Source organism: Geotrypetes seraphini, chromosome 3, assembly GCF_902459505.1.
Source record: "Geotrypetes seraphini chromosome 3, aGeoSer1.1, whole genome shotgun sequence".
NCBI classification, from domain to species: domain Eukaryota; kingdom Metazoa; phylum Chordata; class Amphibia; order Gymnophiona; family Dermophiidae; genus Geotrypetes; species Geotrypetes seraphini.
Genome location: NC_047086.1, coordinates 352425103 through 352448036, shown reverse-complemented (window position 1 = coordinate 352448036; position 22934 = coordinate 352425103). Strand labels below are relative to the sequence as shown.

The window sequence follows — 22934 nt, the reverse complement described above, 5'->3', positions numbered from 1 at the left end:
AGATCTTTTGGGTAGACTGCAGACATTATGGAGAGTTTGATCTGGACTTGATGGTACCAACCTATTTGTTTCCTGCTTAGGTTTCTGTTTAATTCCTGGACTGTGTGCTTGTTTGAAATGTAGTGGGGGTGTTTTCTGTGGGTGGGGGGGAGGTCTCCGGGCAGGCTGGGGGCTTTATATGGGTTTGTATGCTGGTGGGGAGGGATCAGCATGGGGGGATAGGGTGGGGTGGGAAGGGGGGTTGGGGGGCTGTTGGGAGGTGTGTGAGGGGGAAGGCATGTCTGAGTCTGGGATGAATGTGCGGGGGGGATGCATGGGGGTTGGGTGTGCTGGGGTAGGGGGCACCTGGTTACCGAGGGCGGCGAGGCTCTGCTGGGAGGCTTCGTCGGTACCTATTTGTTCACTCTGCGCAGGCTCAACTTGTGTTTGGCTGGGGGAGAATGGCTGAACTCTCCTGTTCTTGGGGGGCTGGTGCTCCCTGGGTTTTAACGCAGCATACCGCTACTCTCTAGTTGCTATGGCTGATCTAAGGGTTGTTACCTTTAATGTTGATGGCATCAGGTCCCCAGTAAAGCGCTCTCGTATACTTGCCAGCTTACGGAATCTGACAGCGGATGTGGCATTTCTGCAGGAAACCCATCTAACACAGATTGAACACTCTAAATTGCGGAAAAATTGGGTTGGGGATGTCTACTCCTCCACTTCAGGGGGCCGCCGGCGGGGGGTGGCTATTTTGATCCACAAGCGGTTGCCGTTTGTCCTGCATAAACAACTGACTGACCGGGAGGGGAGATATGTCATTGCACTGGGGGATCTCTGGGGACAAAAACTGTTGCTCTGTAACTTATACGCCCCGAACACTTACTGTCATAAATTTTTCTCCACACTCCTATCTCAGGTATCAGCCTACCCGGACTACCAGGTGATCCTGGGGGGGGATATGAATGTCACTGCAGACCCAGGGGTGGATTGCAAACCTCCTAGGGGTAGCCTGAGAGACCATGACAACAAGGGGGTGGGCTTTTTGACACAGCACTTAGGCCTGGTGGACGCCTGGCGGGCACTACACCCGTTCGAATCGGATTTTACTTTTTACTCACATGTCCATAAAGCGTATGCCCGACTGGACTACATTCTGCTTGACCAAAGACTGTTCTCACGGGCTGCTAAATCGGAAATAGTGGAGTCCACGATCTCGGATCACGCCACCGTGGACCTCACCTTGACTCTCGCAGCAGGCGGCAAAGCTTCCTCTTGGAAAATGGCGTTGCACCTGTATCATGATCAGGAATTTCGGACATTTTTAAGAGCTCGCTGGGCAGACTATCAGGCCACTAACGACACTCCTGACATTGGACCGGTAACTTACTGGTATGCCTCTAAGGCAGTTCTGAGGGGACATGTGATCGCATATACGGCTGCTAAACGTAAGGCCCGGGGAGCGGAGCTCTTGACGCTCACGCGACGATTGCACCAATTCCGCAGGGCCCATATCGCCTCTTTGTCGGACTCTGCCCGGCAGGAATACAAGACGACACGAGAACGTATCGAGACCTTACTCCATCAGCGTGCGGAGCAGACCCTTGCGTTCCAACGGTATAAAATGTATAGGTGGGGGGGTAAGACGGGGAAACTCCTGGCGAACTTAGTGAGACCGTATAAGAAACGCCAAATCATTACCTCCATCCGCGACGCTAGGGGAACACGACACGAGGGGGAAAGCCAAATAGCGGAACAGTTTGTTAAGTACTATGAGACCCTATATGGTAGGCGCCCACTGGACGAGATTGCCCTCGGGGATTTTTTCAGGGGCTTATCATTACCGCGCCTAGAGGAGGACCAGGCTGCTTTTTTGAGCCAGCCCATCTCCGGGGCTGAACTCCGAACCACCATTCGTTCCCTCAAACTGGCGAAGGCACCCGGGCCGGATGGGTTTGGACCTGAATACTATCGCATTCTTGAGGATCTCGTAGCACAGCCCTTGAGCGCAATGTATAACGAGGTGGCGCGGACGGGAGGTTCCTTTCAGGATAACATGGCCCACATAGTCCTGCTCCCAAAGCCGGGTAAAGACCCGGATCTGGTGGGATCGTTCCGTCCAATTTCTCTCCTGGATCAGGATATTAAACTCTTGGCCGCGACTATGGCGCGGCGCCTGAATAGTTTTCTCCCCGATCTCATTCACCCCGACCAGGTCGGATTCGTACTGGGCCGTTACGCCTCCATGAACCTGATGAAGGTATTGGGGGCAATTCATGACAGGGTAGGCCGGGGTGGCCAGGAGGCGGTTGCGGGATTGGACATGGAGAAAGCATTTGATAGCATCTCTTGGGACTATCTCTTCTGGGTCCTGCGTAGGGGGGGTTTCCAGGGAGAGTTTCTGGCCTGGGTGACGGCTCTGTACCATAATCCCAGGGCGCGCTTACTTATAAATGGGGGTCTTACTGCGGATTTTGGTTTGCAGAGAGGTACGAGGCAGGGCTGCCCTCTTTCCCCACTCCTCTTTCTTTTGGCCATTGAGCCGCTCGCGGCTAAGATCCGGCAGGATGAGACACTTACGGGCATTGTAGTACGGGGACGGGAATGTAAAATCAGTTTGTTTGCGGACGATATCTTACTTTATATGGATCAGGTCCCCCTCCATCTGCCCAGAGCTTTGGCAGTGATTCGAGCTTTTGGGGCACTGTTGGGCTTACAGGTTAATTGTAGCAAGTCGGAACTCCTGATGCTAACAGGACGCCAGGCGGAGCCGTGGCACGCGGTGTTGCCTATAGCACCCACGAACAAACCAATGCGCTATCTTGGAATATATCTTAGCACCGATCTGCCTACACTTTATAATGCAAATATTCGCCGCCCGCTTGAGGCGATTGGACAGCTGTGTCAGTCCTGGCAGGAACTGCCGTTGGGAATCCTGGGACGGGTGGCTCTAGTGAAAATGGTTCTGGTACCGAAACTCCTGTATCCCTTACAGACTATGCCGCTGTGGCTTACCAGGCGGGACGAACTTGCTTTTAAAACTACAATCTCCCGATTCATTTGGAGATCCCGAGCCCCTCGGATCGCGATGTCCAAACTTATCTTGGATAAATCGCTGGGGGGGCTAAATGTCCCGGACATTCGGCTTTATAATGTAGCGTCCCTTTTTCGATGGATTCATGAGAGTTACACAGGGTGCTTTCGCTATTCCCCTCGGGGATGGCTAGAGGGCTGGAGTTCCCCTTTTCACTTCATGAATATATTACACAGACAGGACGATCCTGGGAGACGATATTTAGTTTGTTTCCGTTTTCTGCGCCCGATTAGGCTGGCGTGGCGTTGGTGGCGGCGCAGACAGCAATTACCACCTGACACATCTCCCTTTCTCCATTTGGGGGGCAATTCCAGGTTTCAGCCGGGCTGGGGTAGATCAGTCTTTCAGCAGTGGGCGGCTCGGGGCTGTAGGATGATGGAGGATATACTGGAACTGTCCTCTGCCGGGTTCCCCTCCTTTCAGCAAATACGGGACGCGTGGGGTCTTCCCCTACATTACTTGTTTTCTTACTTTCAAGTACGTCACTACTGGGATGCTGAACGCAGAGGAGATACTGGGGTCTGGGACAAGGGCCCCCTGGACACCCTTTTTTCGGCCACACCGCCCGTAACCAATTCCCTCGCGCACTGGTATCGAATACTCAAATCATCTCTCCCTTTGTCGGTACTTTCTCCAGTGCGCGATTCCTGGGCTCGGGACTTGGGACAGGATATTTCCGAACCACAGTTCGGGGCCTGCTTTGCTACTCTATACTCATACACTAAATCTGCAGATTTTCAATAACTACAGTTTAAGATCCTTCACCGTGCCTATTTCACGGCTCAGCGGGGGGCGCGCATGGGATTATGGGATAGTGATTTCTGTGTAAAGTGCAAGAATCGAGCAGGCACATATCTCCATTCTTTCCTGGAGTGCCCCCGACTGAGTGTCTGGAGGGAGGCTCTCTCCCTAATGGAGAGAGCTGTACAGCGCGATGTTGAATGGGACTATGGGTTTCTTCTCCTGGGTCTGCAGACATCTCTCCAGGATCAAGGTTTCACCACACCCCAATGTAGATTTTTTTATAATGTTGTTCTCGTAGTTAAGAAGCTGATCTTAACTTATTGGATGGCCGAGGAGCCCCCCCCCGATACCTCAATGGACGAGTAGGCTTCAGGAGACGGCTAGGTTTGAAATTCAATCTTATACTAGATCGCTGAGCGTGTCTAAGCAGCACTACGTTGGCTTGTGGGAGAGGCTGCGGGACCTGTTGCCATCACGAGAACAGGAGGGGGACCTGGAGCTCGCCTAACTTAGCTTGGCTTTCTTCTGCGCTACCTTGGCTGGGCCCTTGATACACCCCTACCATTCATTTTCTTTCATTTTCTTTCTATGATACTCCTTGGTGTCCTGGGGGGGGAAGGGGGGTAGGTGGGGGGAGGGAAGGGAGATGTTTGGGGATATGAGTGGTCGGTTTGTATGGAGTGGATGTTGTTGGATGTGAATGGTATCCTGAGCTCTGTGTGGTTTTGTGGGATATCCATAGGGTATATACAAAAACACGGTGGGAGATCGCTGTCCAAGATGGGCGGCCTATTTATCATTGTTGTTTTTCTCTGCCTTTGCCCCCCCCTACTACTAACGTTTCTTTCGCTTGTATGCATATTGTACCTGTGAGGGGGGATTCGTGGGGGAGGCTTTGCTTCTGTTTTGACATTTCACCTGTAATGGACTGTTTGTGACTTTCAGAAGTTTGTTATTCTGCCCTATTGGGCGGTGTGTTTCCACTGTTAATAAAAATACGTTTAAAAAAAAAAAGAAAATAAAAATATGTTTGTTTGGGCTAGGAATACACAAGATCCCTGATTCTCTTAAGCTTTTACCGTATTTTTTGCTCCAAAAGACACTTTTTTCCCATCCAAAAGTGGGTGGAAATCTTGGTGCATCTTATGTAGCGAAGGTACAAAATCTTACACCCCCTGTACTGTTTAAAAACACCCCTCCTGCCGCTGAACCTTTTTAAAACACCATGCCCACTGCCCCACCGCATGCCCGCTACACCTCTGTAAAACACCCCACCCCCCTGCACGCCCACTGCCATCCGTTGCACCTTTTTAACACCCCGCCCGGCCACCTGACCGCTTACAAATTACCTGATGGTCCAGCGTGGTCCCTCCCTCCATAGCTGTCTCCTCTTCTTATTTTCCAGCCAGCGGCATGGAGGTCAGAAGAGCACGGCGGTCAGGAGCAAAGTTTCCGCATTCCCGCTTGGGATGCGCTGTTTTCTGAATGGCTGCGATCAGTTCTCGCACTAATATTGACCAGCTAACATCAAAAATCCTTAGTGATTGAAAACAGTATGGAAGCATCACCCCTCTCCCCATTGGAAAATATTTAGCTGAAGGACTCCTGCACAGCTTAGAAGGAACATTGGACCCTTTGCCCTGTAACCTGTTATTAGTACTGAATAAGGACCTCAGGTCTCTCTTATACAACTCTCTATCAAAGTCTACTAATGCCAATATCTGACAGGGCTCATAGAAACAATTATCTACTCTCTCAATACCAACTGCTTAAACTGCTATAACCTGTTCCTCACATGCCTCTCACTAAATGCTCTCCCCTTCACTGTAATCTATCTAAAATCAGTTGAACTACTTATTAGAGAATTACACGGTGAAAAAATTGGTCCCCGTCACCGCCCCGTCCCCGTCTCACCATCCCCGTCACCGCCCCGTCCCAGTCTCACCATCCCCGTCACCGCCCCGTCCCCGTCTCACCATCCTCTTCACCGCCCCGTCACGGCCACTGCCACCCCATTCACCGCCCCGTCACCGCCACTGCAATCCCATTCACTTTTCTTTATTTACGTATAAAGGAAACATTCTTTAAAACTTTAAAACTTAGTTAAATATTAGTTAATAACTATACAAAAACAAAACACGCAGAGAAAAAATTAATTAATAAAAATTCTCAAAACTGACACATTTTGATCACTAAATTTAAAATAGTTATTTTTTATACAGTTTTTCAATCACTAATCTTCCACCACCCCTGGGGCTAGCAATGCAAAAACAAACACGACATGTACTTTAAATGCTGCCGTGATTAGCATAGTGACCGCGGCTACGGCTGCAAGTCTCCCCTCCCCCCAGCGATCACGGCAGGAGGGCACCCAACCCCTCCTGTAGACCCCCCCAACGGCCCTCCCGACAATCGCAGCAGAAGGGTACCCAACCCCTCCTGCCGGTCCTCCCAATGGCCTCCCCTAAGATCGCCGGCAGGAGGGTACCCAACCCCTCCTGCTGGACCCCCCCCCCCAACGAACCCTCCCACCCCGGAACCCCCTTAGTCTTACTTTCCAAGTTGGACCGGACGGCTCCTCACACGTATGGCCAGCAGGCTTGCCTCCGTCCAAATGAGGCGGGCCCGCCCCTACCCTGCCCAACCCACAGGATCCTAGGGCCTGATTGGTCTAGGCACCTAAAGCCACTCCCGCTATAGGAGGGGCCTTAGGTGCTTGGGCCAATCAGGCCCTAGGATCCTGTGGGTTAGGCAGGGGAGGGGAGGGGCGGGCCCGCCTCATTTGGACGGAGGCAGGCCTGCTGGCCAGACGAGCGAGGAGCTGTCCGGTCCAACTTGGAAAGTAAGACTAAGGGGGTTCCGGGGGGGGAGGGTTCGTTGGGGGGGGGGTCCAGCAGGAGGGGTTGGGTACCCTCCTGCCGGCGATCTTAGGGGAGGCCATTGGGAGGCAGGGGAGGGGAGGGGCGGGCCCGCCTCATTTGGACGGAGGCAGGCCTGCTGGCCAGACGAGCGAGGAGCTGTCCGGTCCAACTTGGAAAGTAAGACTAAGGGGGTTCCGGGGTGGGAGGGTTCGTTGGGGGGGGGGGGTCCAGCAGGAGGGGTTGGGTACCCTCCTGCCGGCGATCTTAGGGGAGGCCATTGGGAGGACCGGCAGGAGGGGTTGGGTACCCTTCTGCTGCGATTGGCAGGAAGGGTTGATCTGACAAATGAGGAGCACGGTGAAACACAGGTAAATAGCGGTTCCTAGAAGGGGGTACATTGGCCCGCGGGGACAAACCTGTTCACCGTTTCCGTGGTCGGTGAATGGCCTTGTCCCCGTCACCGCAGCGACTGCTAGTTTTCTTCCCCGTTTTCGGCGGTGACCCGCGGCTTAAATGCGGTGGCCGCGGGTAAACCGTCACCGTGTCATTCTCTACTACTTATGTCATTATACAAATAAAAGCCCTTTTCAAAATCACTATATTTGTTCCATATCCACAGAATCTTTCTTGAAGCCACTGTTTTAGTTGCTGAGAGAAAATTACTCAAACAAAATCAATGTCAAAAATTCTGTGAAGAAAAACCAGCTAACAAGTTTAGAATTATAAGAAAAAGTTAACTGGTATTTTACCAACTAGAGATACTTTTCTGGAGTTATATAGGAAATTCTCCATTTTGGTGCTATCAGTTGACATTACCGATACATAATGCTGATTAATCTTGTTTATCCAGAAACCGAGAGCTCCTACCTTTTAAATGACACTGGCTGGCCCAATGTCTTATATATTTAGTAGCACTTAACGGGCTACTGCCACTGAATATTAGTACTGACAAGTGCTACCCGATTCAGGACAAAAAAATTTGATTCAGCCTATTGAATATTTTTTTCGATTCGATTTTCCTGCCTAATTGGGTGTTTTTTCCAAACATCCTGGTGGGTTAATTTTATAGCTTCTTCACCCCCTTTGCCCTCTCCTACCCACACTGGCACTGTGGTGTAAACAAAATAAACAAAAAAGACTTTTCCTCTCTCTGTTAAATATTAACACCAACTATGGCAGGATACACATTTCAAATCTGACATATTGTAATCACAAAACAGAAAATAACATTATTTTTTCTACATTTTGTTGTCTGGTCATTATTCAAATCATGTTGGTCCCAGGCTCTGGTTGTCTTCTGATAACTTGCTTGCCAGGGTCTCCTTCTTTCTTCTTTCTCTGTGCTAACCATCCATCTTCCATTTCTGTCCTCCCCATCTTTCCTTTTTTTCATCTCCATCCCCGCAGCTGCAGCGATGGACCCCAGATCCACCATATCTCCTTTTCTCAACTACCCTTTCATTCAGCATCTAACTAGCAAAAATCTGTGGGGAGAATACTGCATGCATATACACTATGGGCATTCTGAAAATCTAAACTAAACTAAACTAAACCTTCGCATCATCTCCACAGAAGTAGAGCTCTGCACAGTTTACAGGAATTGATATAGAAAGGAACTCCAAAGAAAAGTAGAAGAACTTGGTACAGAAAAGTTTAGAGAGACTTAGTATATCGAAGAGGGAGAGGTCGTTACATTTTAGAGAAAAGCCATGTTTTTAAATGTTTTCGGAAGAGTTGGAGGGAGGTCAGACTCTGAAGCGGGATAGTAAAGCTGTTCCAGAGTTCGGTGATCCTGAAGAAGAGGGATGTCCCTAATTTTCCTGCATGGGATATGCCCTTTAAAGAGGGGAAGGATAGTTTGAATTTTTGAGTAGATCTGGTGGTGTTGGGATTCGAGGAGTTCCAAGACAGTGGAAAAAGGGGAGGAAGGATGCCGTGTAGAGACTTGAAGGTTAGGCAGGCGCATTTGTAGTGAACTCTAAGGATTACTGGGAGCCAGTGAAGCTTAGACAGAAGTGGAGAGACGTGGTCAAATTTGCTTTTTGCGAAGATTAGTTTAGCCGCGTGTTCTGAATCCGCTGGAGTCTATGAAGGCTTTTCTTTGTTAGGCTTAGGTAGATGGAGTTACAGTAATCCAGTCTGGAAAGAATAATGGATTGAACGAGGACAGCAAAGTGTTGTTGATGGAAGCAGGATCTCACTTTCCTTAACATGTAAATTGAAAAAGCATTTTTTTACTAGGGAGTTAAGGTGGTCGTTAAAGGACAGTTTAGAATCAATGATGATGCCCAGAACTTTTCTTGAGTGTTCAAGCTGCAAAGTGGTGCCAGAGGAAAGTGGGATGAGGGTGAGTAGCTGATTTAATTTTGGGCCGAGCCATAGTAGTTTTGTTTTGGTCTCGTTTAGTTTCACTTGTACGGTGAGGGCCCAGGATTGGAGGTTTGATATACATGAAGAGATGTTCTCAGAGAGATTGGTGAGGTCAGATTCGGTCTCGAGGAGGACAAGGATGTCATCGGCGTAAGTGTAAAGTGTTTCCAAGGGGGATAGTTGGAGGAGTTTCAGGGAGGACATATAAACCCGTGGGGTTAGCTAGACAGATTTGGAATAACCTTAACTAAATAGCTTGCATACTAATAGTTTCATCCAAGAAATAAAATGTACTGAAATGCTTGTAAAGGTAAATAAGGAGAAATTAGGTTCCTACCTGCTAATTTTCTTTCTGTTAGCTTGTAGACTGGTATAGTTCCTTACGGATGGGTATTATACCTCACTGCTACCAGCAGGTGGAGACTGAGGTCAAACTTGTATATCAGAATAGCATCCCCTCTACTAATCCAGTCTGCCAAATAGCCAAGCAGAACCTAGGAAAATTCTTAATTGAAAACAGTATAACACACTCTGAACAGGAGTGGAGAAACACAACAAATACTTATAAACCACTGTTGGAACATATGTAGAACATAAACCTGGTACAGAAAACAACCCCACAGCTCACCAGCTAAGCCAGCTGAGCCATAGCCGCTGTTCTTACTTCTCCACAGCCCTAGAAAATACTAGAACCCGCAGAAAAATGCAAAATCTGCACGCAAGCAAAAAACCCGCAATCACCGCACAAAGATAGATAGGGTGGGGAACTATACCGGTCTACAAGCTAACAGAAAGAAAATTTGCAGGTAAGAACCTAATTTCTCCTTCTGTATCACTTGATAGACCGGTATAGTTCCTTACGGATGGGATGTACCAAAGCAGTACCCATCAAGGGTGGGACCCCCGAAGGGCCGACACCAAAACACGTTCACTGAATTCCGTGTCCCGACGCGCTTGAACATCCACATGGATCTTACAAAGGAATGGAAAGAAGACCAAACTACAGCCTTGCAAATATTCACTGGAGGCACCAGAGAAGACTCAGCCCTAGAAACCACCTGACCCCCTAGTGGAATGAACTTTGAGAAATTCTGGAACAGGCTTCTTCTTCAGAAGATAAGCAGAAGCAACAGTCTCCTTGATCCAGCGCACAATAGTAGCCTTCGAAGCGCCATCCCCCTTACGAGGACCCGCTAGAAGGACAAAGATGATCTGATTTCCTGATCTCCTGGGTTCAAGTTTCAAGTTTTCAAGTTTAATTTTATTTGATGTATCGCTTATTCTCTGCACGTAAGAGCGAAGGACCCGACGGATAGTCAACTTGCGCAGCTGACTTTGCTCAGAAGAGCCCTCCCGACTAACCAACACCAGGAGGATTACAGATTGATTGACATGAAAAGGAGAAACTACCTTTGGCAGAAAAGAAGGAACAGGCCTCAAGAGAACCTGCTCCCTAGAAAACTCCAAGAAGGGAGCCCTACAAGAGAAAGCCTGCAGCTCAGAGACACGTCTAGCTGAAGTAATGGCCAACAAGAAGACTGCTTTAAGAGTAAGGTCCTTCAAAGAGCAGTTGCCCAATGGTTCAAAAGGAGGGCACACTAGAACTGACAGAACCAGATTGAAATCCCAAGATGGAACAGAGGGCCGCACAGGAGGCCTGAGCAACTTGGCTGCCCGCAAGAAGCGAATCACATCAGGAATGGCAGTCAAATGCTGACCTTTCACTAACCCACGAAAGGCTGACAAGGCCGCAAGCTGAACCCGGAGAGAAGACCAAGCCAGTCCCCTATCCAGGCCATCCTGCAAGAACTCTAAGATGTTAGGCAGGGAAGCACGAAAAGAGATCACTCCACGAGCAGCACATCACTCCACAAATAGATGCCAAACCCTCACATAAGCCCGAGAGGTGGAAAGCCTCCGGGACCCCAAGAGAGTTGAGATCACTTTATCTGAATACCCCTTCTTACCTAGGCGACCCCTTTCAAAAGCCAAGCCGTAAGACAGAAGGGACCCAGATCGAACATTGGAATAGGACCCTGAGTTAGAAGGTCGTCCAAGAGAGGCAGAGGAAGAGGATCCGCCACCAGATGCCTCACCAGATCTGCATACCACGGTCGTCGAGGCCAATCTGGAGCCACCAGAACCACGAGGCCCGGATGGCAAATTATACAAGGAACTCTGGCCATGGAGGGAACACATACAACAGCCCCTCCGTTGGCCATGGTTGAAGCAGAGCATCCATGCCCTCGGCCTGACCATCCATGCGACGACTGAAGAAGTGGGGTGTTTTGGCGTTGCCACCTGTGGCCATCAGGTACTTGAGGTGCTGAACCCAAGACTGCACTATCAACTGAAAAGCCACTGGGCTTAGATACCACTCTCCGGGATCTAGCATGTGACGACTTAGGAAGTCCACCTGAACATTCTCCACTCCAGCAATGTGAGATGCTGATATTTCTTGAAGGTGTGACTCTGCCCAGACCATGAGCAGAGTCGCCTCCTGAGTCCACAAAAGTGCTCCTGGTGCCCCCCTGATGATTGACATAGGCCACCGCCATGGCATTGTCCGAAAGAACTCTGACTGACTTGCCTATCAGAAAGAACTGGAAGGCTAACAGTGCCAGATGGATGGTCCTGGTCTCCAAGACATTGATTGACCAAGAAGCCTCCTCCATGGACCAGGTATCCTGAGCTGATTTACCTAGACACTGAACTCCCCAACCGAGAAGACTGGCATCCATGAGCAACAATGTCCACTGCGGCTGGTCCAGACTGACCCCTTATACAAGATGGGGGGGTCTAGAACCACCAACAAAGACTGCCACGAGCTAAGCCCGGGAGCGGTACATGGTGATCCAGACTGTGCCTCTGAGGCGACCACCGAAGAAGCGCATACTGAAGAGGACGCATGTGGGACCACAACCACCTCACCAAATCGAGGGAGGCCGCCATCGACCCCAAGACTTGGAGGAAATCCTGCGCCCGAGGACACTGAGATGTCATAAGCAGGCGAATCTGAGATTGTAATTTGCTTATCCGGGCCTCCGGAAGGAAGATGTTCCCCAAGGAGGTGTCGAACAGGACCCCTAGGTATTCCAAGCGCTGAGATGGAGACAACCGGCTCTTGACAAGGTTGACTACCCAGCCCAGCGACTGCAGAAACTCCACCACTCAAGCCATGACTCGAGTGCTCTCCTGGAACAACTTGGCTCAAATCAACCAATCATCTAGGTAGGGATGAAGAAGAAAGCACAGTTACTTACTATAACAGTTGTTATCTAGGGACAGCAGGCAGCTATTCTCACATATGGGTGACATCATCCAAGAAACCCAGATGCGGACAGCCTCATAAGCAGACTTGCTTGAAGAAACATAGAAGTTTTGAGTCAGCTGCACCGCACATGCGTGAGTGCCTTCCCGCCCAGCACAGGGTGAGTCTCCTCAGTTCAGAAAGATAGCAGAGAAGCCAACGAGGAGAGGTGGGTGGGTTGTGAGAATAGCTGCCTGTTGTCCCTGGATAACAACTGTTACAGTAAGTAACTGTGCTTTATCCCAGGACAAACAGGCAGCCTATTCTCACATATGGGTGACCTCCAAGCTAATCAGAATGGGATGGTGGGAGTGTTGGCAACTTAGGAGAATAAATTTTGTAATACTTTCTGGCCAAAATGGCCATCCCGTCTGGAGAAAACATCCAGACAATAGTGAGAGGTGAAAGTATGAACCGAGGACCAGGTAGCAGCTTTGCAAATTTCCTCAATAGGAATGGATCTGAGGAAAGCTACTGAAACCGCCATGGCTCTGACTTTGTGGGCCGTGACTCAACTCTGCAGTTGTAGACCAGCCTGGGCATAGCAGAAAGAGATACAAGCAGCCATCCAGTTGGAGATGGTACGCTTAGAGATTGGATGTCACAACTTGTTTGGATCGAAGGAGACAAAAAGTTGAGGAGCAGTTCTGCCAAAGCACGTTTACAGTCCAGAGTATGAAGAGCTGATTCTCCAGGATGAGAATGAGATCTTGGAAAAAACACTGGAAGTACAATAGATTGGTTGAGATGAAATTCTGAAACCACTTTAGGTAAGAATTTAGGATGAGTACGGAGGACCACCTTGTCATGATGGAAAATTGTGAAAGGTGGATCAGCAACTAAAGCTTGCAGCTTACTGACTCTTCGAGCAGATGTGAGGACAATGAGAGAGACCACTTTCCAAGTAAAATATTTCAGATGAGCCATAGACATTGGTTCAAATAGAAGCTTCATCAATTGAGCAAGAACAACATTCAGATCCCAAACCACTGGAGGAGTTTGAGAGGAGGTTTGACATTGAAAAGATCTTTCATAAATCTGGAAACCACTGGATGAGGAGAGAAGAATTTCCCTTCAATAGGCTGATGGAAAGCAGCAATTGCACTGAGATGGACTCGGATTGATGTAGACTTGAGGCCGGAGGAGGATAAGTGCAAAAGATAATCTAAAACAGAAGATAAGGAGGAGTCTTGAGGCTCCTTATCATGAGAGATGCACCATGTAGAAAATCTAGTCCATTTTTGGTGGTAGTATTGTCTAGTGGCAAGCTTTCTAGAAGCCTCTAAAACATCTCTTACAGGTTGAAAAAACTGAACAAGAGTTATGTTGACAGGTACCAAGCTGTCAGGTGTAGAGACTGCAGGTTGGGATGAAGTAGAGATCCTTGACTCTGTATAAGCAGACATGGAAAAACTGGTAGAAGGTATGGCTCCCTGCTGCTGAGTTGAAGTAGAAAGGAGTACCAAGGTTGTCTCGGCCACCGAGGAGCTATCAGAATCATGGTGGCATGATTGTTCTTCAACTTGACAAGAGTCTTGATAATGAGAGGAAATGGAAGGAATGCATACAGAAAGAGATTTGTCTATTCCAGTAGAAAAGCATCTGCCTCGAGGCGATGAGAAGAATAGATCTTGGAGCAGAACTGAGGCAATTTGTGGTTGTGGGGAGATGCAAAGAGATCTATCTGAGGAGTTCCCCACTGCAAAAAAATGTGATGAAGAGGCGAGGAATTGAGTGTCCATTCGTGAGGTTGCAGAAGATGACTGAATTTGTTTGCCAAACAATTTTTCACCCCTTGGATGTAGACAGCTTTGAGGAAGGTGTTGTGGAGGATTGCCCAGTCCCAAACTTTCAGAGCTTCTTGACAAAGGGAGGGAGATTCCGTCCCCCCTGTTTGCTGACATAGTACATGGCGACTTGGTTGTCCGTCCGAATGAGGACTACCTGGTCGTGAAGAAGATGTTGAAAAGCTTTGAGAGCATTGAAGATTGCTCTGAGTTCCAACAGATTGATGTGACACTGACGATCCATACTGGTCCAGTGGCCTTGAGTACGGAGACCATCGAGATGAGTCCCCCAAGCGTAAGTTGAGGAATCTGTCATGAGGACTTTCTGATGAAGGGGCATTTGTAACAGCAAGCCTCTGGAGAGACTGGAAGAGAGCATCCACCAGCAGAGAGACTGTTTCAACGAAGAAGTGACTGTAATGTGTTGAGAGAGTGGTTCGCAAGCCTGCTGAGATGTCAGGGTCCACTGAGGAATTCTGAGGTGAAGTCTGGCAAAGGAGTCGCGTGTACTGTGGAGGCCATGTGACCTAGTAGTACCATCATGTGTCTCGCTGAGATTGAAGAGCGGGAAGATACTGCATGACAGAGTTGAAGAAGAGCTTCCAGACATTGTTGCGGAAGGAATGCTGGATAATGTCCAGAACAGCTCTGATGAACTGTAGATTCTGAGAGGGCTGAAGTTGGGATTTGGGAAAGTTGATTTCGAATCCAAGCTTTGTAGGATCTTGAGCTTTCTTCCTTTCCTGACATGTAAAGTGACTTGAGGCGGCTAAGCCCATGGCTCCCACCCCTCCCTCGTATGCTTTGTGGCACTCAGTACAAGGCCGCACATCATCCAACCATCCAGGACAAATTTGGCAAGATATAGGGGCCAAACCACCTGAGGAGTCCATAATAATCAATTTTTATCAAAATCTAAGCAATTTGAGGCAGAAGGAGGCTTCAGAAATAAAATTAGGAAATCTAACATGGCTGTCACAGCAACATTTTAGCGCCAAAAAATAGCCTGTGAGATCAATACCAAAAGTTCAAAATTCCTGAAAATAAAATTTTAGAGGGGGGGGGGGGGACCCTGGGGACACCCTCAGAAATCTTTAATTGTGCTGTCTTTATACCCATCCCAATTTTCCCATAGGCAGTAATGAGCTATACTCACAGATCTGCCATGTGCTGTGCCTGCATCATTTTCTCACTGCAGCTGGAAATGGAGAAGGGATTTCTGCCTCAGACAAACAAGGGAAGCTCCAGTGGCTTGTCTCTTCAGTCTACCTTTTATTCAAGTTCCAAAAACTTAAAACCCTTGACCCCTCATACGATTCTTTGGTGGGGTGGGGTGGGGCGAAGGACATACAGCTGACCTCCAAGCCTCCCTGCAGTTGTAGGGTGAAATCAGCCTGCACACATGCACCTAACTCCGTAGGGGCAAGAATCACTCCCAGGGAACCTATTCCCAAGCTCCAAGTGTTAAATCAGGTTGGCCAGACAGGTGCTTCTTTTAAAAGTGTGACCCTCTTGGCTTTAGACCAAACATCTGGCCTTCTCTCAGGCAGAGCTGTCCCTGGACTACTGGGAACCTTTTTGCACAGGGATGCCTCAAACAAGAACAGTAAGGGCTCCTTTTACTAAGGTGCGCTAGCATTTTTAGCACGCGCTGAAGATTAGCGTGCGCAAACCATGCGCTAAACGAAAAATACTAACGCAAGCTCTATGGAGGCGTTAGTGTCTAGTGCGCACACTAAAACCGCTAGCGCACCTTAGTAAAAGGAGCCCTAAATCTCAAAAATAAAAAAAACTAGTGTAGAACAGATGAAAAGACATTTTCTCAACTCACTTGTAGTAGTTAAGACTGAGGAGAGGGGATGCTGCTAAGAGACAAGGAGGCAAAGAGAAGAAAATGATTGATGTCTTCTGCAAGCAACTCATGAGTTGAGGTGCTTATCCTTAAGGAATCATATGATGTTTACACAGGAATCTTAATTCTGCTTGCCCAGCTATCTGGATATAGCCAATAATTTCCTGGCACCACCAAACATCCGAATATTCATTGTTAATACCCGGGTAGGTGCCAGCACTCTGCCCACAATGCTGCAGACTGAACATCAGCTAGCAAGTTTCAATAAGATGCATGCTTTTAAATATGTGCTTTAACTGGAATAAGATAATTGTTCAGAAATACCTTTTACCAGTAGAAGACAGTCTTACAAAGAGTTTGTTAGTTATGGGAACAACTTTTTGAATAAACACCTGCTGGTCATCTCTCTCTCCAAAAGGCCCTGTAAAATAGAATAGAAACGACTATAAGATATTTTGATAATTTCTAAAAAGCAAAATGGACAAGAAATTACAAGTATATCCAGCAAAATACAGAACTTTCAAATTACAGTACTAACATCATTGACCACTGTTGGTATAGGCAAAGGAGAAATTAGGTCCTTACTTGCTAATTTTCTTTCTTTTAGTCCCTCCAGACAGGCACAGAAATGGATAGGTTTATGCTCCTCTACCAGCAGTAGAGACTGAGATGCTGACTTTTGGCATCAGTACAAGTGGGCTGTGCCGTCCCTTGTACAATCAGTCTTTTCTCAGTCTCCAGCAGGTAGAGCGGTCTGTTTGTGCAGTCTGTGCTGAGGTTTGTTAAGGCCTGTTGGTTCTGGTTAGTGAATATTTCTTGTCCCTTTGACTGACCGGACTGAACTTGGGGGACCTTCTCAGGAGTTCTACTGACCTTGGGGGTGTCACACTCGGAAGGGTCAAGTCTCTCCCCCCTATTTCCCCCACTTCCCCAGGTTTTTCTGAATCTAGAGAAGCCTCAACTGTATGCCTTGCCACCAATACAAGCACTGACTACAGTTTAGAGTGCCTGTGGGGGTCTGCTTACAGCTGGTTGGTTGTGAGAAGAAATAAAAAGAGAAAATAAGACACAAGAAATAAAAGGAGCTTTGTATTGGGGGGGGGGGGGGAAGAGGCCTGAGGCCACCATTTTTACATGGCGTTGTTGTGAGTGGGTTTTTGGCGCTTTCATTATGAGCACTTCAAAAAGAGCAGAAAAAGTGCGCTGTTTGTGGGTGTCGATCGGTGGATGCGGCTGGCGGGTGCAAGAAATGTTCCGGCCATCTTAAGGGAGACCCAGCTTCGGGTGTTGGCATGCCAGGTTCTCCTTCGCGCACGCATGACTCAGCGGGAGGCGGGGGTGAGCCCCAGGCTTCCCCTGTCGCCCATGCCGGGTTTTCTTCAGCTGCCAGTCTGGAGAGACTAAAAGAAAGAAAATTAGCAGGTAAGGACCTAATTTCTCTTTTGCCTGGAGGGACAATAAAGAATAAGAGCTATTTAACCCATCTAGTTTCTCATGCTTAAACTACTTTAGCTCTTGCCTTATCAACAGTTTTAACACTGAAGGTGATTTCCCAGGGGTTATCTGTATAAGTTTTCAATATCTACAGGAGGTCATTAGCTGGAAAGTATAGCCATACCTAATCAATCCTGCCACCCATTCTATATAATCTACAATACAAAAACCTGCAACATGGTAGACATCTTGGAAGGTGTGGGTAACATGAGGAAAGAGCTAGAAATACTTGAAAAATAATCTAGATTAGAATTTGTCAACTAAGTATGAATGCTAACAAAATTAAATGCAGGATCATGCATTGGGGCTGCAAAAAAACCCAAGAGAGATGTACAATATTATAGGGATGAAGCACTTCTGTGCATGAAAGAAAACTGAGATCTGGGTGAAAAGGTAGATGACCAACAAGTAGAATGTCAATGATAGCAAAAGCAAGAAGGATTCTTGGATATATAGGAAGAGGAAAAGCCAGAAGGAAAAAGGAGGTAATATCTCTATGAGTATGTCTCTGGTGGTCATTTGGAGTACTGTCCACAATTCTGAAGATCACACCTTCAAAAATATATGAGATGGAACTAGTCCACAAGGTGGCTACTAAAATGGTCAGTAGTCTTTGTCGGGAACTGAATACATGGACTTTGGAAAAAGGCTGGAGAAGGGAGATAAGATACAGACTTTTCAAAACCTCAGTGGTTTAAAATGTATAGGAGGTGGGCCTCTTTCAATTACAAGGAAGCTCTGGAACAACTGAGCAAAGGATGAAGATGAAAGAAAATCGATTGAAGACTAATCTAATGAATTATTTCTTAATGGAAAACTAAGTTACTCACCTGGAGCAGGTGTTCTGAAGACAGCAGAAAATGAATTCTTATATCTGGGTGATGCCATCTAACACAGCCCCATAAGGACACTACCTGGTGTTCTGTGCCTTGAAGAAGCTTTTGTCAGTATAGTACCCCCTAGGGGATGTGGGAAGAAATGTAAGAACTCATGCTCTGCTGTCCTCGAACACCTGCTACAGGTGAGTAATTTTACTTTCTCCGAGGACAAGCAGGATTCTTACATCTGGGAATCCCTAGCTAACAAGCTCATTCAAAACAACAAACTGGTCAAGAGCAAGGTAAATATGAACCAATAACTCTAAGAACCAAAACAAGCCTGTTGTGAAGGTATAGCCAGGAAGAGAAAAAAAGGGGCATAGCCCACAGCTCTAATTGTATGATTACACATGGAATGTACCAGTATGTCATACTCTTCGTGATAACAATATGTAATATTTTGCATATGCATAAAACCTCTCTTTATCATTTATTTTTATAGACTACCTTGATGTTTAATGGGCAAAGAATGGTACACAAATATATCACAGTGTGGTAATGTTTTGCAGTTACTGTGCATTAGTTACAAAAATTAAGACATGACAACTGCTAGGGACTTGGCCAAGATCTGTTATCACACAGGGCAAACGTTTACCACATATTACAAGTGTATTGCCAGCACTGCGGTTGTAACTGTACTATCAGCAATGCACTAAAAGGCCACAACCACAAACCAATATCCTTATCCTTTCTACTTCCCCCAACCTGAAGCTTCAAGACACCCCCCCCCTCCCACCGACAGCCCCTTTGGCTCTTATAGGGGAGTTCCCTGGTGTCTAGCTGGGGGGGGGGAGGGGGGACAGGATCTTTCTCTGGATACTTCTACCCCATCACCAGCCCAGGTTCAAATTATCATGGTACTACCGTATGGGTCAAGCTGTCAAATATGGAAGGTATGCAGGGTAGGAGTACAGTATTTGGAGATTGTTCCTTTTCTTCACTAGAGACAAGGTGTCTATTAGAGAGCTGGGGTCTTGAGGCCATCAGTGCATGGTCTTTCAGAGGTTCTTAAAAGCTATGTTGGGTCATAGTAGCTTCTTGAAGATAGCGCTGTTGAGTGCATCTGTAGTATCTACAACCATTACAATGCACAGTAACCTGTGCACTAACTGCCAAGTGCTGTCCACATCCATAAAACCCCTTTTCCACCTCATCATGGTAAACTGTTTAAACATAAAAAATTGAAATTTTTTGGTTTCCTCCAGCTAAAAATTGTTTTATTACAAACTATACTGAGGAATAAGCTTAGCTGCTAAATCTATTCTATTTTATTTGATATTTCCTAAATCAGGAAGAAAGGACCTCAGTACTCCTAGGCAATTCAACAACTTGTCCATCACTTTATATTTTTGTGGAGAACTCATGTTGTTGTCATATAGGACTCTAGTGTCATTCATTGGTCAAAAACCTCCTTTTGTTTGAATTTTTTTATATTATTTACTAGTGCTAGGTACATAAATTGTATCCAGAATCCAAATGATATTCTAAAACCAGTTCAAAAAGGCATCTGAAAAAAAAGAGTACTTATCTTGAAAACTGTTACAAATTCCAACCGGTGACACTATTTACCCTCGACTTCTAAAGTGGATTACAGCAGTGCTATGATCTGGTTAATTCATGGCTGTACTTTTCACTTAACAAATCTATCTAGCACAGAGTTCAGGCTCATGGGTCTGCAAGTTCCTAGATCATTTTTGAGCCCTTTGTAAAGATGATTGCTTCATTGGTCACCCTCTAATTCTCAGGTGCCATGGCTGATTTGAATAGGAAATTACAGATTACTGGAACTGTTTAATAGTAAAAGTACTGATCACCTGAAGGGATATAGATTAGTAGGGCAGAGCCAACAAAGGCATGTCTTACATTACCACTCCATTAGACTTTTTAAAAATACAGTTAATAGACAAGTGGGTTGGGGATCTTAGTGTATCTGGATCTTCAAAAGCCTTTTTAATAAAGTCCTTCATGAAAGATTTGTTCAAAAAATTTTAAAACATGATATAAGAATTAAAGAGTAATAAACCACAAACTAGGAAATTACAGATTACTAAATCTAATTTCATATCCGAGTTCTTTTAGTGGTCTAAGGTATATGTCCATCTAATTCTAGTGGTTTATTACTCTATAGTTTATTAATTTTTTAAAAATTACATCATCCTGGTTTACCATGATTTGCTTCAGTTCCTCTCAATTATTAACCTTAAAAAAGTAATTCCCCAATACCCTTCACAGAGAAGACTGAAGCAAAGAATTCATTTAGGTCCCCTTTTACGAAGCTACGCTAGGCTTTTATATTGCTGGCCATGGCAGTAAAAGATCTGACACTCACAGAATTACTACGAGCGTCTGAGCTTTTACTGCCATGGCTGACGATAAAAAAGCCTAAAGCAGTTTCATTTAAAAAAAGAGGGGGAGAGGGGCGTGGCTTGGACGCGAATGATGACGGTCGGGTGAAGGCGAAGCTCCGTACAAACAAGCTTATTTTGCGAAATTTACTACAAAAAAAATTAAATTCCCATGATCTTAATGTGATAAATTGAAATCTGCATCCTCAACAGAGACGTTTGAATACGAAAAAATCAAAAGTGAAAGTGCCGTTTTTAAAGTCTGAGAAGCGAGGTGTAAAAGCAGGAGATTGACGGAGTTGAAAACTGCTGGTGAGCTAACTAACAACAAGCTTTATAAATAATAAATGAGGAGGCTGTGCCTGTCGTGCTGTGGAGATAAGCTGTTTTAAAATAGCTCTCCTCTGCCGGAGATGAAGTAAAGTATGCTATAAAACAACGATTTTTTTTTACTATTTCCTTGCTGCCAAATTAAAAAAAAAAAATTGTGAATGACTATAATATAATATCATCTCCTCTCCTCTTCTGAAATTGAAAACAGTCCGATATAAAAGATTGTTTTTTCTTGGGCTGTGAGAAAGATGACAGAATAAAAGACCAACGGTTTTTAACCTGGAAAAATAATATCGAGGAAACTGAGAGGCGCTGGAAACGGATAAAAACATATATATACATATATATATATATTTCAAAAATACTGGAAGGAATACTGCTCTCCTTAGTAGGGGCTGCGATTGGGCTCATAAGAGGAAAGCAAGGAAAAAAAAGGATTACTGAATTTTTTCAACGCTGATGCAAAGTGTCAACAAAAAAAAAAAGTGACTAACAGATTTAACAAAATAAATCTGTAAAAGATTAAACAGCAATATCTAAAAAATTAAGGAAAGAAAGGTTGCTAATTTGAAAGTTATTGCCTTCATAGCTGGGATAAGGCTTGAAGGAAGAGAAACAGAGAAAAGAACTACTGACATTTTTTTTTTTTTTTACTCACAGCAATAGAACTTGAGAGAAATAACTGACAGTTGCTCTAAGAATATTGAAATAAAAGTTTTGAACCTGTTCTAATAAAAGATTGAGACAGATAATTAAGAAAGGAGAAAAGAAGAAAAAGGAAAAAGGCTGGAAAAAGAAAAAATTTTAAAAATATAGAAACAAATCCTAAAAGAAAACCACTCATCATAAATAGAATACTCAAAACAAAAAAGATAAGAGGAAAAATATTGAAACTGATACCAAGAGACAGTGAAGATAAGCTGTAATAAAGAGAAGAAAAGAATAACAGAAGATGACATCTAAAAAACAAAACAAAAATGATTCAGAAGCAAGTGGTTCCGGTATTAGTAGCAGCAATAAAAGATCAAAACCAGAGCCAAATAACACACCCTCAAAAGTTCCGTTGCCATCAGATGAAAACCCTGACGTCATGGAAGAATTGAGACAAATTAAAGAAATAGTATTAGACAGCAATAAAAAACTAAAAAAAGCAATTGAAGATGCTGCAATTCTCACCAAAAGAGTTGATATAGTTGAAAATAAAATAAATGATCTAGAAAACAATACAGAACAACTAAATACAGACATGAGAAAATCTAAAATAATATGGAAAGAAGTTGAAGAAATTAAAAGAGACTTGGAAGACAGCCGAAATAGAGAAAGAAGGAATAATTTAAGGATCATCGGGATTCCGGAAGGGGTAGAAAAAAATGACCCTATAACATTCCTGGAACAATTTCTACCTAAAATACTACCTTTAAAATTCAAATCTGCATTAGAAATAGAAAGAGCACACAGAATACCAACACAAAATAAAAACCTTCAATCAAGACCAAGAACTTTAATATTTAAACTTTTGAGACACCAACAAGCAGTAGAAATCTGCCAGCTAGCAAAGGAAAACAAAAACCTAAAATGTCAGGATGCAAGAATCCACATTGTTCCTGACTTTGCAAAAGAGACTGCACTACGAAGAAAACAATTCCTGGACATGAGACCCCAACTGCGAGCTCTAGGGGCTAGATATGGCCTTCTGTATCCAGCGGTAATGAAAATTACCATTGCTAACAAGACTCAAAATTTTTCAGATCCTACAAAACTTCAAGAGTTCCTCGATCAATGTGAACAGCCAATGTCCTCTTAAATAAGAACTTATTATCGAACAATATATTTGTGTTTATATTTATAATTATGTTTAAAATAATAAAACATAAAGATTAAATATGG

General features: G+C 45.5%; 1 protein-coding gene across 5 annotated transcripts in view; it reads right to left on the bottom strand.

Annotated features, from left to right (window-relative positions):
• The window catches only part of KCTD3 (potassium channel tetramerization domain containing 3), a 195812-nt gene that overhangs the window by 15040 nt on the left and 157838 nt on the right, over nucleotides 1-22934 (bottom strand). For all 5 annotated transcript variants that reach the window (XM_033937763.1, XM_033937766.1, XM_033937765.1 and 2 more), the window contains one exon: nucleotides 16322-16418. In XM_033937763.1, coding sequence (XP_033793654.1) covers nucleotides 16322-16418 — 97 coding nt within the window. The remainder of the gene's footprint in view (nucleotides 1-16321; nucleotides 16419-22934) is intronic.